Here is a 17,161-nt window from a genome sequence, read left to right as displayed (position 1 = left end):
CGGATTGTGTCTGCAAAATGCCTTTCTTTAAAATTAAGGCTGTTGAGATGCAAACAGTCTTTTTCTTACAAGTACATGGTTAATTTTCACGTGGAAAGTACAGCTGAAGAGTGAAATACTCCTGCGTCGAGAACTTTTCAGATTTCAGCAGATCTCGTCTGACTCCTTTCCCGTGTGCTTTCTAGCAGCCTTTAGCCACTCGATGCACCATCCGTTGCTTTTCTTCAGCTCGTCCATCTGTGTTTTTAAGGAATACTGCCGACGCCGGTCCTCGCGCGGCGGAGGGCGGGCGGGGCTCGGCGCGGCTCCGGGCCGCCTCCCGCTCGCCGCTCTCTTTCCTGCTGCCGCTGCCAGGAAGTTGGAGACGGGGTAGTCATTCTCCGCGCTGCTCCGGCCGGCGCTGGGTAGGGCTCGGGAGGATTCCTCTGGGCGTGAGGGACCCTGCCACGGGGATGTAGCGGGCCGCGGAGCCATGCGCAGCCCGGCGCTGCCCCGCACCTCGCTGGGGACGGTAAGTCGCGGCTGGGACTTCGCCGCTCCCGGCGGAGCGGGGCCGTGCGCCGGCGGGACACCGCCTCGCCCGGCGACAGCTCCGGTCCCGCGGTTCTGCAGCCCGCTGCGTGTCCGCAGAGCGGTGTCCGCCGTCGAGCTTTCGGGCCCGGGCTCTCTTCCAGCCTCCTGGCCGCCGTCGGGCTCCCCACGGCTGCCGGTCTGCGCATAGCCCGCTTTCTGCTCGCCCTCTCCGGGGCGCTGGGGCTCGGCTCTCGGCAGCCCCACGCCGGGGCGGGCAGCGGAGGGGCAGGGCTCGGGGAGTCTGCGGGAGGGCGAGGCGGGCGGTCGTCGTCGCAGGGCAGGCTGGTGCCGGCGCCGGAGCGGCAGGAGCGGCGGTAGCGGGTCGGGCAGCCGAGCCGCGCCATCCGCCGGGTGCCCGGGGCAGCCGGGCAGCGGCACCGCCGTGCTCGCCGCCTCCCTCCCTCCGCTCCCCGCCGTCCACTGGGCACCGAGCTCTCTGGCGCCGTTCCCGGGATTTATCCCTGACTCAGTGAAAAGGCTTCTGCGCTTACAGGAACGGCGGCGGATTCCCTGAAGCCCGCGGCGCGGCCGTTAACGCGCGGGGCGGTGCGGGCGGCGCGGCTCGCTGGGACACCGAGCCCCGGGCCGGGATCGGGGCCGCCCGGGCCGGGATCGGGGCCGCCCGGGCCGGGATCGGGGCCGCCCGGGCCGGGATCGGGGCCGCCCGGGCCGGGATCGGGGCCGCCCGGGCCGGGATCGGGGCCGCCCGGGCCGGGATCGGGGCCGCTCCGCTCCCTCCGCCGCTGTGCGGGGGCCGGGGATGAGCCGCCCCCGCTTTGCTGTTCAGCCGGGCGCACACAAATGCCACTCTGCGGGTGTTTGAGCAAAGATCAGAGGGTTGTAACTACGCCCCAAACCACGAGATTTGTATAAAAGCAACTTCAGCTCTGCCGGTTGATCTTCTTTAGCCTTCCCGGACTTCGTAGGGCAAGACTTTTAAGCTGCCCGTTGTGATAAGATATCAGAGAGTTTTACGAATAACCTGATTGCCAGACGTGAATGGCTATCCAGTATGCACCATTCAGATGTGTATCACACATTCAGATGTGTGGTAAAGCTGGGACAGTGGAGTGCTGTCACTCAGCATCGTGACACGGCTATAAATTCTGTAGAGGTTACGAGGTCAGACTGTTTATCCTTAAATACCTGAGCATCTTAGTAATACACACTTTCGCTTGGCTGCACTAGACTTGTAATGTCGGCTTAGTTGTTAATTTGTGGTCAGAAAGTTGCAATGTGTGCAAAGTTACCTTCCAGAAGGGTTTGGATTTGGTCTTTTTTTTTTTTTTTTAACCACTTGAAAGGTTTGAAACCCTGGTAGTAGACTTAAAGCTAGCAGTTATAAGACAACACACCTAAAACCGAGGAGGAGTACCTCGACTATAGCTGTGGATCACTTACTATCTTAGGACCTAGGTAGGACTTGTAAACTGTTGACTTATGGACAGATTTCAGAGCAGCTAGCAAACCTGAAAAGTGTATTTCTGGCTTAAGAACAGAGGTTGGTGTAAATCAGATACTACGTGTGATATTATTAATTCAGCTGGTCAAAAAAGAAAAACCTAATGGATTCCCCAAATTCATTGTATTATCTTCAGTTAAATAAGATACTGGATGAAGTGTCCTTCAGTGGGATTTCTTTTTAAAGATGTTTTCACCTTCCTATTTGCGTGTCATTACAAGTTGCTAATAATGTTACTCTCTATAGATAATGTTTATATTTTCAATAAAGTCATGTTCTTTCCACCCCCCCCCCCCCCCAAATTACAGGTCTCACTCTATTGTGTGCCCATCCATCTGTCATTTATGTTGCAGATCATCCTGTTTGCCCTCATAGCCTTTCTTGGCCCACTGATGCCTCACTTCTACTCTTCTCATACTTGTATGTTTCCTGTGATTCTTCAAAATTTTCTGTAGCCTGATCCATGCATTCTCTCTTTCTGCCTGTTCTTAAACTCATTTTCAGGTGCTCTGTGTTTTCCCCATGCACTTCTAACTTTTACAGTGGACAAAATTGCATCCATCTTCACTGAGGCCTGGGTGTTTTCTGTCTCATTAAAAGAAAAAAAAAATAGTGCATATATAATGGAAGTTTCATTTATATAAAAAAAAAAATCTGTTTTATGAAGAAAAAAGACAACCATAAGGGTACTTCTGGCACTGATTTATTTTCAAATAAAGGGAGAAACTGACATTTTGAAGTTAAAAGCTACATTATATAAAAATTGAAAACCAGGCCACCAAGTGCATTGTAAGAAAGAGCTGTTGGGCCACCAGCCTGTTTCCAGTAGTGACCAGTCACAGGTGTCTGCCAAGGGTTTTGGAGCAGGGCAAGTGTACAGCAATGAAAAATAAGAATACTTTCCTGGTTTCCAATGGGCTGGGACTGTAGGAATTTCCAAGCTGAAACGGTGTCTTCATAGTTTGGATCCATGACTGTGGTTTTTATTTTTTCCTTCTGCTATGGGTGTGGTGATCAGTTTTTGAACCAGGACAGGTTTCTGGCAGAGCCAGCACCCTCTTGTGGAGTCCTGCACCCGAGCTACATGTTGGCTGTAAAAGTACCTCCCTGTGTTTGTTTTGAACCTCTCTGCTACTTGTCTTACGTGATGCCTCTTTGTCCTTGTATTGGAGGAGACAGAGAACACTCATCCCAGTTCGTCTTCTCTTTGGCAGTCATGGCTTTGAGTCTGCTCCAGTATCCTTGGCTAAGGTTTCTCTTTTATAGACTGGTATATTTTATCATTCCCTTTGTGGCAGTCAGTCTGTACTAGTGATGGTCCTTTTTACTTTTCTTTGTATTATATCTGGGTTAATTTATATTCTTAAAACTGGGGACCAGAACTACAGTCAAGACTCAATCTTTTATATATTGTCGTGACAGCACTCTTGGTTTTGCTCTCAAATCCTTTCCTAATAATTCATAGCATTTTATTGCATTTCTGATTGTTTTCTCCAATAAGATTAATTGAACTTTTACTGCTTATTAATCTAATTTTAATTTTTATTTTTAGAACTAACTACTTCAAGCCTAATAAAACATTTATATTAGAGTCTGTGCTAAGTACATTTACGTGGCAATTTTTGTTCTCACAAATAACCAGTCCTGTCAGTCTGCATGCCTTTCCCTTTTCATTAAATAATCAGTTTTCTGCATTACCAGTGTTATTTGTGGTAAACCCAGTATTGTCATTTTGCTCTTTCTTACCCATTTTCTTTAGTCATCACAAAGAAGCTTTGTTTGTATTTGGGGCAGATGCCTTTTGTTGTCTTCTGTAATCCCTGGATAGTTGAGTGTTTCCTTTGCTAATACATATCCTTGTGTTATGCTCTTAGAAACCTGACAGTGGAAAGCACATCTTAAAGCAATGTCACTACATTTTCTTATTAAACCAAACAGGAATATATCTGTTCCAATGAGTGGGACTTGGCATTTGACAATAACCTGACTTAAAAATTCACCTAGTGAGTCAATGACAAGGGGCATGAGCAGGGCTGAGGGCTCATGCCCAGGTGAAAATCATTTCAGGATGGAAAAGTAAGGATCCCCCGAGCCTTCCCATGGCTCTGATGTGAGGCTGTACAGTAGCACAGTGGAACTCAGCCCTGAACACAGGCAGGCAAAGTGCTGGGGTGTTGAGGGTCAGTGAACGTGGCACTCTTAGACATTGTCCACCACAGTGGCCTCGGAGGGAAAGTTTCCAAAGAAATTTTCTTATGGTTGTTATCACCTGCTACCTTCTCCACTGTTTTCTTTATCTTTACTAATATGAAATAAAGCCTTCTAACTTTATATACTTTATATTTTATGGTGTGAAGACCACAATCTTTATAGAAAATCACAGTTTTCTTTCAGTTTCTACATTAAGATTTCTAAGGCCTTTCTTCATTGGATCAAATCTATTACTAGTCTCCTGAATTTAGACAAGGCCTGAAATACAGCATTCTTTCATCTGATCTTCATAAAATGGAGGATTATTTAGTACAGTAGTTCTTGTAGCCTTCTGTTGTCCTTTCCAGATTTTAGTGAGCAATGACAAAAGCTTCCTGTAAATGTTGCTTTAATGCACATTTCTCAATGTGTAAAGCAGAAGTTCTGATTTCCCTTTCATCTTTGTATTGCAAACTAAAACAATGTGAACCTCAAAGAGCTTTTGGAAATGGCTGAACCAGAAAAAGCACATAGGGTAAATCCTGTACTCTGATTTTTTGTCAGCTCATTAGTCTGCTAGATACTGGTTTGCATCCAAGCCTTCAAGCTGACTAATTTTTTATGAATCATTAAAAAGGCTGACAGATGATTTATGTGTAAAATACTTGTGCATGGGGCATGTATCATGCTGGATTCTTAAGCCAGGGTAACTTGCTGTTACAAAATATTTTGAAACACTTGAATGACTCATAATGCCTCTTATTTGCATGTAGTTGATAGTTCATTAGTTTAAATGGAATTTGCAAAATGGAAGCCTTTTTAGAGAAGTTGGTTAAGTTATTACAATGGAATTTTTGTGCAGCTTGGTACATGAAGATTAAGGATGACTAAATATATTTATATGAATAAAATACTGATTTCATTGATGATGATAATGCTGAGACTAAAAGACTTAATTAATAATTATTTACAACACAATATAGATAGTTATATCTACTAGTATAGTGTACTGTTTTATCAAGAAATATTGAAGCAACAGTATTACAGATAGCAAAATTACCTGTGTTCATGCTGAGTAATTTGGTATTTCCCAGTATCCTGAGGTGATAATATGGAGCAGCCCTGACATGCTGCACTCCCTATGCAGTCCCTCTGTTTCGGGTACTGTGCTTTATGTCCTCTTGTCCTGAGAACACTGCTCTCAAACATTTCTTACTTCTACCCTCTCATCCGTCTTTCTGGCATCTTGCTCTGCTCCTCACTTTCATCTTTGCCCTTCCTTTCTTCCTTTACCTTACTCTGGTGGGATATCACCTCACTTTCAGTTTTCTGTGCATGGCTTGATGAGCCAGAAGCAGGAACAAGTGTGTAAATTGTAGTGGTGGCAGTAATTCAAGAATATTTGCGTGTGAAAATTGTTGAAAGGCTCTTAACTCCTTTCTCAGCTGTCAAAACGTTGCATAAAAGATCTTTTGGGCTTGTGCTGTGTCTTTTTTCATGGTAGGTGAAGTGCTGGACAGTAAGTGCTGGTGTGAGGCATGGGAAGGAACTAGGGTTGCCTTATGTGTGAGGAGAATGTGCAGGGAACACAACTGTCACCCAGATAGCTGTGGAGTGTTTTAAGGAAGTAGCATTCTGCCATATTTTGGATATTCCAACAGCAGTTTCATAAGTAAACCCTAGAGTTTCTGCTGACAATGTTTTCCCTGGGTAGTCCCTGCTGGCTGAAATGACTGAGTAGGTGTGAATCAGTGGTTTGAATTATCACTTGGCTTAGGTAATACACATTGTTTCTGTGAAGTTGCTTAGTGGGTACTGTTTATTTAATCTTGGCAAGTGGAGTGTGCTGTACATCTAACAATGGAAATTCAGCTTATTTCACTTGCAGAAGACCTCTAAACTTTGTTTTGGCAAACATTTATCAATGACTTGAGGCTTCAATGCTTGGTAAACGGAGCTAAATCTGGCTGGCGACTGACCATCAGCCGTGTTCTTCAGGGCTCAATTCCAGGGCCAGTTCTGTTCAATGCATTTATTCTAGATAAATTGGTGCATTGAGCAATGATTATTGGAACGAAATGGAGCAAATCCAAATGCTGGATCCTGAATATGGGGACAGAGTTACTTCTGGGCACAAATCTAATCTGCAGGGAGGGCCCTGGGGGTGCTGGGGCAGCAGCTCAGTGAGGGTCAGCAGGGTGTGCCCGGGCAGCCCAGAGGGCAGGAGCCGTGTCCTGGGGACATCAAACACAGAGCCCAGCCGGGCACAGGGGGATCATCCTGTGCTCAGCGCTGGGGCGGCCTCACCCGGAGTGCCGGCAGCAGTTCAGAGCTTCACAATTTAAGGATTTGAAGGTCCTTGAATGTGTCCGGAGGAGGGAAACTGCTAAAGAACTTTTTAAAGTCAGGCTCTCATTTCCATCAGACATAGTTGTTGGTACAAATCAACCGTGTTACATAGTAACTTAAGCCAGGTGCCTCAAAAGAGAGATCCCCAGCAAAGAAATCCCTGGGCAATATCACCCTTATGATCTAAACTCCCTATCCCTCAAGCAACAGTCTGGGTCAAAAAGCATTATTATATGGGTTCTCCTCACTCTTCACTGGGTCACTCTTTCACTACCCAGTGGTTGCCATGTGGTCACCTTCATATCCTCTTAGGCTGGTTTTGCTGAGGATTTTGATCAGCTCTGTAGTCCATGTTGTAATACAGTTGTTACAGTTCATATACACAAGTCACATGCCTTCCAACTGAAAAACAGAACAGACTGTTCTAAATTAATGTATTACCCGAATCTGATGAAGTTGTTCACTGGTATAAATCAGTGTATTGCTGAATGGCTTGGGGAGCTGCTTAAGATGGTGGTGTTTTGGGGTTTTTTCCACCATGAGAGTGATTTTGCTGGATGGACGAGTCATTGGGGTGTGAGTCACTCGTGGTGTGTGACTCTCTGTTCTTCAGATTGTGGTCTGTAACTCTGCAATGTGTTAACTCTGCTTTGATGGCATTTACAAACATGCTTTCACTTAATCTGAAAAATTAAAAACACATCTGTTTTCTTTTGGCTTTGAAGGTGTATCTGACCAATTTTCTCTGTATTTTTTGGCTTAATTTTTGATGTTTTTATCTTCTTTCTGCTGCTGACTTGTGTGACTTACAGGTTGACTGTTTATGTTCTCATATCAAGGGATTAACCACTAGCTAGTGAATTGCCACACTACGAAATAACTCACGTATTTACTCAAGATGTAAAAGAGTAAAAGAAAGCAAGTTTTATTTCTGACTTCTCAATATATAGAATTCTAAAAGTGACAGTGGATTGGAGGATGAAATTGCTACCTCTCCAACTACACTGGTTAAACTAACAGTCTATCAATTTTCTCTTCCCACAAAGAAGAATGTAAAACAATCCTTATTTACATGACAGTGCGTGAGAAACTCTAGTAGAAATATATAAACATCAGAAGGCATAGAAAACTTTTAAAAGGACTTTAAAACTTCTAAAAGAACAGGGTGACAGCGAATCAGAATGTTCTTATTGTTACTGTGTGTCCGACCATCTATGTGAAAGGTTTTTTTATCCATTTTCCTGCAAGCAATAAATCTTGTAGTGTCAACTGCTAAAACAATTTTTAGTTCCATTAGGAGTTGTTGGAGTGCTTACAATTATTCTGTGGTCAACTAATGAAGTCTGAAATGGTATCTATTTAAATATGTGGTTCTCTTTTTTCCTGTTCACCCTTTTAGCGTCTGGTCTATCGAATATGTCAGAGCTCTCTGAAAAACATTTTAGTTTCGTGAGAGTTGCAAACTCCATCCTTTTTGAGGTTTTAAGTTGCTTTTAGGTATGTACGTTTCTCCCCCAAAGCTTTAATTCTGAAAGAGAAACAGGATAGTGTAGGGCTGTCATAACCATTTCATTCTACATATCTTTTGGTAAGCTTGCTACCACAAAATTGGTGTAGTGAATTGGTTTACCCTTATTGGTTTATTTTGGTTTTGCTATAACTCTCTTAGCTGAAAAAGCAAAAAAAAAGGAAAAAAAAAACCCAACAACTCTGAAGCTGTGCTTGTACTGCTGAGCATATTAAAAAAAACACTTTCAAAAAAACAAGCTGGGAAAACATTACAATTAGAGGGAAGGTAGTGCAGTAAGACTTTGTGTGAGATTATATTGGCAGGCAGTGTTATTTGCAAAAAAAATTTATTTTCATCATTCACACGATCTGGTGCATCGAGTTCATTGTTACATCTGTAACATACTCAGAAGCATCAACACATGGATATCCAGACAGTGTGGCCAGGATCCCTTGTGTAAAAAGAGGATGACAAGGGATGCAGGTTGTCAAGTCTTCATCATGTTGCTGGACTTCTTCATGGTACTATAATGTAGTTTTTCAACAAATCTTTCATATTCTTCAGGAGTCACTGGTTGGTATGGGCTGGATCTTTGCTGTAGAAACTTGCTGACTTCAAGTTTCATAAAACTTGGACCAAGTTTTGACCTGGTTTTGTTTTGTTGGGGTTTTTTTAACCTTTTTGTTGTTGTATGTTTTTTCTTTATCTGAATGTTTTAAATGTATGCCCGAGGGCAAACAAGGGCAAAGCACTTGTGTTTGTGATATGCTGCAATCTTGTTACCATCCTTCTGGTACAGGATCTTTTGCAGATGAGTCATTTATGCTGTCCTCTTACCAGAGTGGAGACCTTTTGGCCATTACATAAGCAATATATTTCTCAATTTCAGTGCTGGGAATAGTGTCTTGAAAACAGTGTCTAGGGAACGGCATCCTTCATTATTAGTGCAGGCTGTGCTTTGAACCCTTGGTTCCTGTGTGTGTGGGTGTACAAAGTTACCCTCTCTTACAGTCATATGGCAGTCATGCCAATCCTAGCATTTCTGCTAAGATTGGCATGACAAGTAACTTTCAAAGGGAAGATAGAAATCAAATCTTAACAGTGTTAAAAAAAGAAGAAACTGCTCATTTTGTGTGAACAGTATGGGCTGATTGTTAACAGCTGCAGTTTAAGAGGAAGAATGTACATTTGACACGGGAAGAAATCAAAAACCTAACTTTCCCATGTTTTTAGGTCTGGCTTGCTCAGGAGGCATTTTGGAAGATTTCCTGTACTTAGCAGGCAGTGAGATCCTCTTTAGCCATCTTATTCCAAACTTCTCATCTTGTATATTTATTCAGTGGAACTACAAGTACTGGATTAATTCTTCTCTGTGGAACTGTTTTTACATGGACAGCTTTACTGCCTTCCTTAATAAAAGCATTTCTTTTGCTCTTGTGTAACTTCTATGCAAGCTGCAGCATTTTCAAGGCATTCCATGTATAAAATATTTGTTTTATATACAACTAGTTCGCTGTAGAGGTAATATACAGATATATTAATATCACATATGTTTTTGAGATTTATTTTTGTAAATCATCTCCCCAGATACATTTGCCAGTGGAGGGTCCCATTACCAGAATTAGCCAAGTAAACTGAACTCGTGATGTAATTCTAAGTGCTGAAATCAGGGGTGCAGTCTGCAGGAGCATATAATGTTTTCTCACCTTGTTTCTCTCCTCTCCCTCCCTCCTTCTGTATTTACAGGTTATTCTAATATTTGTCTGTGTGTTGACAAAGGAATCTGTAGAAATTACTCCAGTGCCATATAGACTGCAAGTCCCTCGGGTAGCTTTGGATGGAAGAGACCCCTCTAACCCTTTGAGGAGAGAAAAGAAACAGATGCACTGTCAACTGGGACAATACCTACACCCTAGAAAGACCCACTGCTGCATGAGGTGTCATGCAGGTACACAAAATAGTGTATACCTGGGAGGCATTTCCCAGTCCTGCACTCTCAAACTGTCTCTCTCCTACAGCTAATCAGATCTCCCTTTGCTTGGTACCTATCCCACCCAGATAGATTCTTATTCCTTTTATTTATTCTTATTCCTTTTCTCCTCTTATGGGCTGTCAGTGTCATTCACACTGGTGAGAGGAAGCATACTTGGTCCTTATGGCATCAACTCCAAGGTTTCTTCGAGGAACCAGTGACTCCTGTCCTCCCTAAGACAATGCATTTGCCTTCCTGTCAGAGCTCTGTTAAGTGATTTTCTTGCAGGTACCTACAAGGCAAAAGACTGTGATGGGCCTGACCAGGCAACTGTCTGTCTTCCGTGCAGCAATGGCACATTCACAGCTGTTGATAACACCATGTCTAAATGCTTCCAGTGCAAACGCTGCCGTACAGGTGAGTTACTGTCAGATCTGCAGGATCTGAGGAAAATGGGGGTGGACGAAGGCTGGAGGGGATGGCAAGGTGAGCAAAGGAGCTTGGAAAAGTAAGCAGTTGAATGGGTAAGACAGTGTATGGGGATGGACTGGGGACAGCAGGAGTAAGGGTTACCAAATTAGTGCAGTCTGAGATACAGTTTGCAGGCATTTCTGCCCTTTTCCTGTGAAAATTAGGGGATAGCAATACCTACGATCATGACAGTACTCTCAGTTGAAGGTGAAGGAAGAGGCTGGATTAAGAATTTCTCCTTTCTTTCCTCAGCACTCCAGCAGATAGTAGAGACCCCGTGCACCCCAAAGCAAGATACTGTATGTGGTTGTCAGAAGAATCAGTATCGGATTGATTCTGATTCTGAATACTTCCAGTGCAGGAACTGCAGCTCATGTGCTGATGGGACTATTACTAGCTGTGAGTATGACATGGATATGGCTCCAGTGAAGATGTACTGTAGTAGGGTAGACTTTCTGATATGCTGTAGTGCCTTGCACTGAAAGGATGGTAGTTTTGGAACAACTCTTCCCTAGAAAGACTGCTATATTTTGCCTGCTCTGGCAGCCGTCCCTGTTTCCTGTCATAGCTGCTTTCTTTTGTTCTTGAACTGTTTCTTGGTTTTGGCTGTTGTGAGGAGTTACTTCTACTTAATTTTGGTGCCTCTGCCTTGCATGTCCTGAAACAAGGTCTTTATGTTCTAGAGCAGGTTTCCCCTTGCCTTCCTTGTTGTTTTTCTCCTGATACTCACTGCATTTCCCCTACCAACTTCTGGAAGCACTTTGAGTATGATGGATGAAAACACCTCTAGCCCTTGTGCTCAGCTGACATGCTTGTCAGTCAATTGTTGAGCAACCACAGTGTTCTGGGCAGTGTTCTAGAGTAAAGAGCTGCTAGTAGTGCTGAACTATACCCAGTGGCATTGGGCATTACCTTGGGATCATGCCACTGTCTGGGAGAAGTACTTGTGTTAGCTGTCCCAAGGTCAGGAATCAGAGGTCTTAAACAAACACTGCTGTCTGTAGTCTAATTCTTTCCATGTCCCTTAAATGTCTTCCTTTGATGTGACGACTGAGAAGGCATGAGACAGTATTGGATACAACAGAAACTGACTTTATTTCCTTGATCAGCTCTTTTATAAAGTTGCACTGGCGGACCCAACTGTGTGGCCGAATAAGACATCACACATCCGTGCCCCTTCACACACTCACTGGTCTTCCAAATCTGCACTTACATTCATTCCTTAGTGGCTGTCTTCCAGCCCAAGGACACACAGTCTCCTCTTAACATCTTATTCAGCTGGTCATGATCTGTACCAAAGACACAATTATAAGTAATTTAGTCATTGTTCTTTAATTATACAGCAGGCCCATGCTTCTAGTCCAGCTGCTCCCACATCTTACCTTGTCTTAAAGCTATCCTCTCTTCTTTGCAAGCTGTGCTGCTCCTGATCCCTTTCCCATCTCTTACCCTGCCCAGACTGAGGTTAGTTGTTTCACTGGTGAATGTGTTCCCTCTAGTGCTCAATCATCTTGTCACAGTTTCCACACTTAAGCCTCTCCTCAAGGGTCATGATTGCACACAGTCCCTGAGCAGTTGTCTTCCCTTTTGGCTAATGTAGAACTGTTTTATTCCTGTCCCTCACTTGCCACAGAATGCTTGCTTCTTGTTATAGTAGATTTTCTCCTCCTCTCATGCAATTTGATGTCCTTCCATCACTGTTCTTCCCTGCTCCTCCCCACACCTGTTTTACTCAGGCTCTCTCCTGTGACTTGCTTAGAAGTGATAGTTCTTTCATTTCTTACCCCTTCCACTCACGACATCAGAAGAGTCCTTATGTGTCCCATGACTTTAAGTGATTTCTCCCTGCCCCAAACTAACTTCCTCACCAGTCCCAGCTGCTCAGGGACCACTTCTCCCTCATCTTGGCCTGACTAATGTGGTTTCTCCTTCCTGTTATGCTTGAACTTGAGTGACTTTTACTGCTTTTTGAGCATACACTAATTCCAGCTGCTCTGTAATTATAGTCCCTTTCCAAACCTCTCCAGAGGTGCCCACCTTCAGGACAGTTGCACTCTTATTTCTATTACTTTTATCTTCCCCCAACTCTGTTATTATATGTAGATCAAATCCTTTATCTCTTCTTCAGTTGCAGTTTTCCAGGCTTAAAAAAGGATAATCTTTCATCCATCTTGGAGTGGATTTTTTTTCCCTACTTGTTTTCTTCTTTGTCCAGATTATGGCAACAGTTTCTGGTTTTTTCCTCTACAGGTTCAAAGAGCAAAGATGCCATTTGCAGGTGTAAGCCTCAATTCTTCCTGTCACGTAGTAATATTTGCAAGCCTTGCAACAGGTGAGCTTTTTTACTCTGTATGCCCCACCACTGAGTAGGAGGGACAGCAGGAGCTCCGCAGCAGGAGGAAATTCTTCACATGACTCTTACTATCTAGACATAACTTTACAATAGTCTAATTGCCTTTCTGGGGCAAGTAGGTCTTCACCTCTGCCACCCCGAGTCTCCTCCATGTAGGCATCAGCCCACTAAGAGTCACACTGCACTGCCCTGCTTTGCAGGCTCACCTTGACTAGTCTGTTAATTAGGGTGGTTGGAAATGGCTAGAGTTTCATGGCACGTGTGCTCACCTCTCTGATTCACCCTTTCAGCTGCACTGGAGAAGACTGCTTGCTGTGTCCTAGCCCAGTCACTACCTCACCGACTTCATCTGGGCCAAGTGAGTGCTCAGGGAACTGAAGGGCAGTGGAATCTTTTCATTGTGGGGTGTTGTTCTCTTAATGCCTTTTGTAAAGGGCTGTATTTTCCACTTTGTCAAACCTTTATCCTTTTTCTCCCTACCATTTGCAAATTTTCACTTGCTATTCTTCCTCTAGCACTTACCTCCTCTTTTCTTAGTCACTCATGCATTGGCTCACTTCCTTTTGTCCAGATGGAAACCTTGTACTTGGCACCCTTGTTGCAATATTTGGAGTTATCTTCGTCCTCTGCGTTGCACGTAAAGTAGGGAAGCTGGTCCAGAAAGATAAGATAGTGTCATCTTTCTACTCCTGTGGTGAGTACAGTGGCACGTGCAGTCATATTGATTGGGATAGACACTGATTTCTGGGCAGTTTTGTGTGTGTGAGGGACAAAGTGGGATCCCCTTGCTCTGCTCTGCTGCAAGGCCAGAGTAGCACAAGAACTAAATAACCAAGGCTCTTGTTGCAGTTCTGCATCTCCAGGCCCATTGCTGTGACTGGATGTGCATGTGAGCTTATTTCTGGGATGTGTATTTTGCTATAAAACATTTTTGAGGGCAGGATTGTGAATAGCTGCTTTCCTGTTTTCTCTGGGATAAGAGGAAGTGAAAATAATTTCTGCTTTCTTTTTTTTTTCTTTCTTTCTTTGAAGTTTCTTTGCCACAGTCACCCAAGGAGCCAGTATCAGAGGTGAGCAAGATGATGGGTATAAGAGCTTACCTTCTACTTTCAAATATGTTAGCCTGGGATCTGGAGTAATATTTATACCCAAGGGCTGTTTTCAGGCCTTGTATTTTCAAGTGACCTGAGTAATAGGGCTGTTTAACTCAGAAGTCTTTTCCTGTAGAAGGTGGAGCCAGTAATACCTTACTTCCTCTCTTCTAGAGGATGCTTTTAAAACTCCTGGCTTTTTGTTTTTCCCCTCCTTTTTTTTTGTTTTTTCTGGATGCATTTTGTTCAGATAGTTGGTCCTTAATCCCCTTTTCTCTCTGTGTACCTCAAGCTTGGAGGATTTAATTATTTTCACTTCAGATTTTAACTCCACAAGCCTCTCAGTCCTGCTTCACAGTATTCTCTCAGGTCCAAGGTAATTCTGCAAATGAGAAAGCCCAGGCAGCAGCTGAAGTGGGGTTTCCACAGCCTTGCAGAGGAGGTTGATTGGAAAGGTGGCATGTGGAGCTTCTAGAATGGTGGTGATTTTGTGTACCAGCCTTACTTGATTTTGTAAGGAAATATTTTTTTCTGGACCACTGTTTTATGGTGCCAAAAGAAAGTTAAACTCTTTGGGTTCTGCTGGAAAGAAATGTTTGGTGTACTCTGATGAAACAAGGCATGTAGGAAGAATTAAAATCTCAACACTCATTCCCCACCTATCTTGGATAAATTTTAGCATATAAAGCTAGTGGTTACTTGCAGGAGACAGATGTATTATGCTGCTGTGGGTGATTCTGGACTATGTAATGTGTCTTTCAGGTTGAGGAAAAAAGAAATAAAATTTCCACCCTTCTTCCTGAGTCCCAGAAGGAAACAGAATTGCCATTAAATGCAGCCCTATCACCTACACCTCCGCCTCAGAGTTCACATGAGTTACCAGACTGTGTCAGACCTACCAGGAAGACACAGCTTCCAGACAGTAAGTGAACCTCCTCCATCCTTCTCTCCTTCCCCAGTCAAGCAGGAACCTAATTACGCAGATGCATCTAGAAGTATGCTGGACCGACCTTACCCAGTGTACATGACCTGGATGGGTACCCATGCATGGCACAGTAGAAAGGCAGAAGCATGCCCAGAGCCTGTAAGTCTTTATATGCTAAATATCTGTGCAAGGCCTTTCTGTTGTCCCTTTTCCCTACCAGCAAAATGGATTGTCTTACGTGTTGACATGCTGTCAGTCTTAATGCCTCTGGGATAGTGGCCCAGAATAATTTCAATAATTCATTCTTTTTCAAGCATGTATGGCAGAAAGGTCCTAAGCAAATGTGCTTGTCTTTGCTCATAACCTTATACAAGAGCATATGGAAACATTCCCATTACATTTTGAAGGATAAGAGCAAGTCTGGACATCTGGCACGAGTCTGTCTGATTACTCTGGAGAACTGTAGAAGACTTGAACAAGAGGGGCTAATGCAAGATTCCAAGGCAACCTCCAGCCCTGGATTACTCCTTGAGGCTGAAGAATCTTTCTTCTCAGGGTTTCTTTCCCCTCTGTGTTCACAGACCCTGCTGTTCTGTACACTGTGGTGGATCACGTGCCACCGTCGCGGTGGAAGGAGTTTGTGCGGCGCCTGGGCCTGAGTGACTACGACCTGGAGCGGATTGAGCTGGAGCACCGGCGCCTGCGAGACGCCCAGTATGAAATGCTGCGCCTGTGGAAACTGCAGACGGGCCATGCTGCCACTCTGGAGCACATCAGCCGTGTTCTCAACCAGATGGAGCTCAGTGGCTGCAGTGACGCTGTTCAAGAAGCTTTGCTAAACCTGACCTCTCCTCAACCTTGCAGCCTCCACAACCATCTTTAATCTATTTCTGCTTTAGCTGCCTTTGAATCTTAAGAGGGGATCATAGCTCTCTTTCTTTCCCTGTATCTCCCTATCTTTGTAACACTTGTCAGCTGGTTTTGGTGGAGACAGCAGCAGGTTATGCTGGAGGAAGGCTGAGGTTTGCTTCTTAACCACCATGTAGTTCAACCTTTAAGCCACAGCAGATCTCTGCAACACCTCCTTTCCCTAGGAGGGGAAGCACCTCATAAAGGAAGTGGTGTGTGAACTCTGACCAAGGTGCAAATAGGAGCTCTGAGTGACTTGATCGTAGATCAGCTTCTATGGACAAGTTGTTGCTGAAACAGGTGCTCCACACATCGTGTGGTGGGTAAACTTGTAGGGTACTTTCGTTAAGCTGATTCTTCAGATGTGAAAGTACTCACTTCTTGCAGATCTATTTTTCTGCGAGATCAACCAGTTGAAGTGGCTCATATTGCAGCCTTTTGATTACTAAATCTGACTCAGAGGAAGTGGTGGGAGGATGTGCCTGTTTCTGGGAGCAGGAGAGGATTGCCCTCTCTCGGTGTCAACCAGTAGCAACCAGTAGCTATCACTGTAGCAAAAGACTCCTGGAGATTCAGAACTGGTTCTCTCTGCAAGAAACAGGAGGACATCATCCTTTCCACACCATGTCCCTCAGGTTCCAGAGGAGTAAGGATTCCAAGCCAGTGAGTCAGATGAAAGGGTTGGGGCTTTTTTCCTCAAGTTTTTTTTTTTTTTTCCCTGTATCTAGAAACCATGTAAATTAGCACTAACAAAACACCTGCCTGTGTGTTTGTCCAACTGCAGGGTGGCAAGGAGTGTGTGCATCTGCCTGGGTGAGGTGGTACCTATGTGTGAGCACAGGTAGCCTGAGCACCTCTGCAAATCTGTGCTTGCACACAGGATGGTAGCTTTGTGTCTACCTGCTTATCTACATATGGAAGATTCGATGAATCTAACTGCAAATGGGACTGTGTACGTGTCTGTATAGATATTTTAGCAAATGCTGAGTAACTTCACACTACTTCCTGGACTGCATTCTGTGATTGCTGTGGGAGCCATTTGGTACCATCTCGAAGCTCTCCCCATCACTTTCTCCCTAAAATTACCCTGGGAGAACCAGATGTAGAAAAATTCAATTAGCCTGCACCAGGTGCAGGTTGCCACGTTTGTAAATGGGTTTTTTCAGTCTCTAATCCCTTGACCAGAGAGGAAATTTATATTGTAAATACACTAAATGTTCTGAATTAAAGTGAATATTTTTACCTATGTTGTGGTTTTGCTCATATCAGCTTCTTTTCTGTAACTGTGGCTGGGGGCAGAGAAAGGGAAATAATTTACAGAAGTGTCAAGAGTGGATGGCTTGGTGGTCTTGTGTA

At 44.2% G+C, this 17,161-nt stretch overlaps 1 protein-coding gene across 1 annotated transcript; it reads left to right on the top strand.

Moving 5' to 3' along the window:
- The first annotated feature begins 351 nt into the window (after nt 1-351).
- On the top strand, nt 352-17,051 carry TNFRSF1A (TNF receptor superfamily member 1A). The gene is made up of 10 exons (XM_021549096.3): nt 352-511; nt 9,831-10,032; nt 10,345-10,473; nt 10,780-10,926; nt 12,778-12,859; nt 13,171-13,238; nt 13,452-13,574; nt 13,913-13,950; nt 14,734-14,893; nt 15,478-17,051. The coding sequence occupies exons 1-10, from the start codon at nt 473-475 to the stop codon at nt 15,777-15,779; spliced, it is 1,290 nt and encodes a 429-aa protein (XP_021404771.2). The 5' UTR covers nt 352-472; the 3' UTR covers nt 15,780-17,051.
- The last annotated feature ends 110 nt before the right edge of the window (nt 17,052-17,161 follow it).

This window comes from Lonchura striata, chromosome 2 (genome assembly GCF_046129695.1).
Source record: "Lonchura striata isolate bLonStr1 chromosome 2, bLonStr1.mat, whole genome shotgun sequence".
In the NCBI taxonomy this organism is placed as follows: domain Eukaryota; kingdom Metazoa; phylum Chordata; class Aves; order Passeriformes; family Estrildidae; genus Lonchura; species Lonchura striata.
Note: the sequence above shows the minus strand (reverse complement) of the source record. Positions and strands in the feature narration are given on the sequence as shown.

Coding starts and splice junctions, on each gene's coding strand:
- TNFRSF1A (XM_021549096.3), top strand. CDS start 473: ATGCGCAGCCCGGCGCTGCCCCGCACCTCGCTGGGGACG. Junction 10,474..10,779: donor GTGCAAACGCTGCCGTACAG/GTGAGTTACTGT, acceptor TTCTTTCCTCAG/CACTCCAGCAGATAGTAGAG. Junction 12,860..13,170: donor ATTTGCAAGCCTTGCAACAG/GTGAGCTTTTTT, acceptor TCACCCTTTCAG/CTGCACTGGAGAAGACTGCT.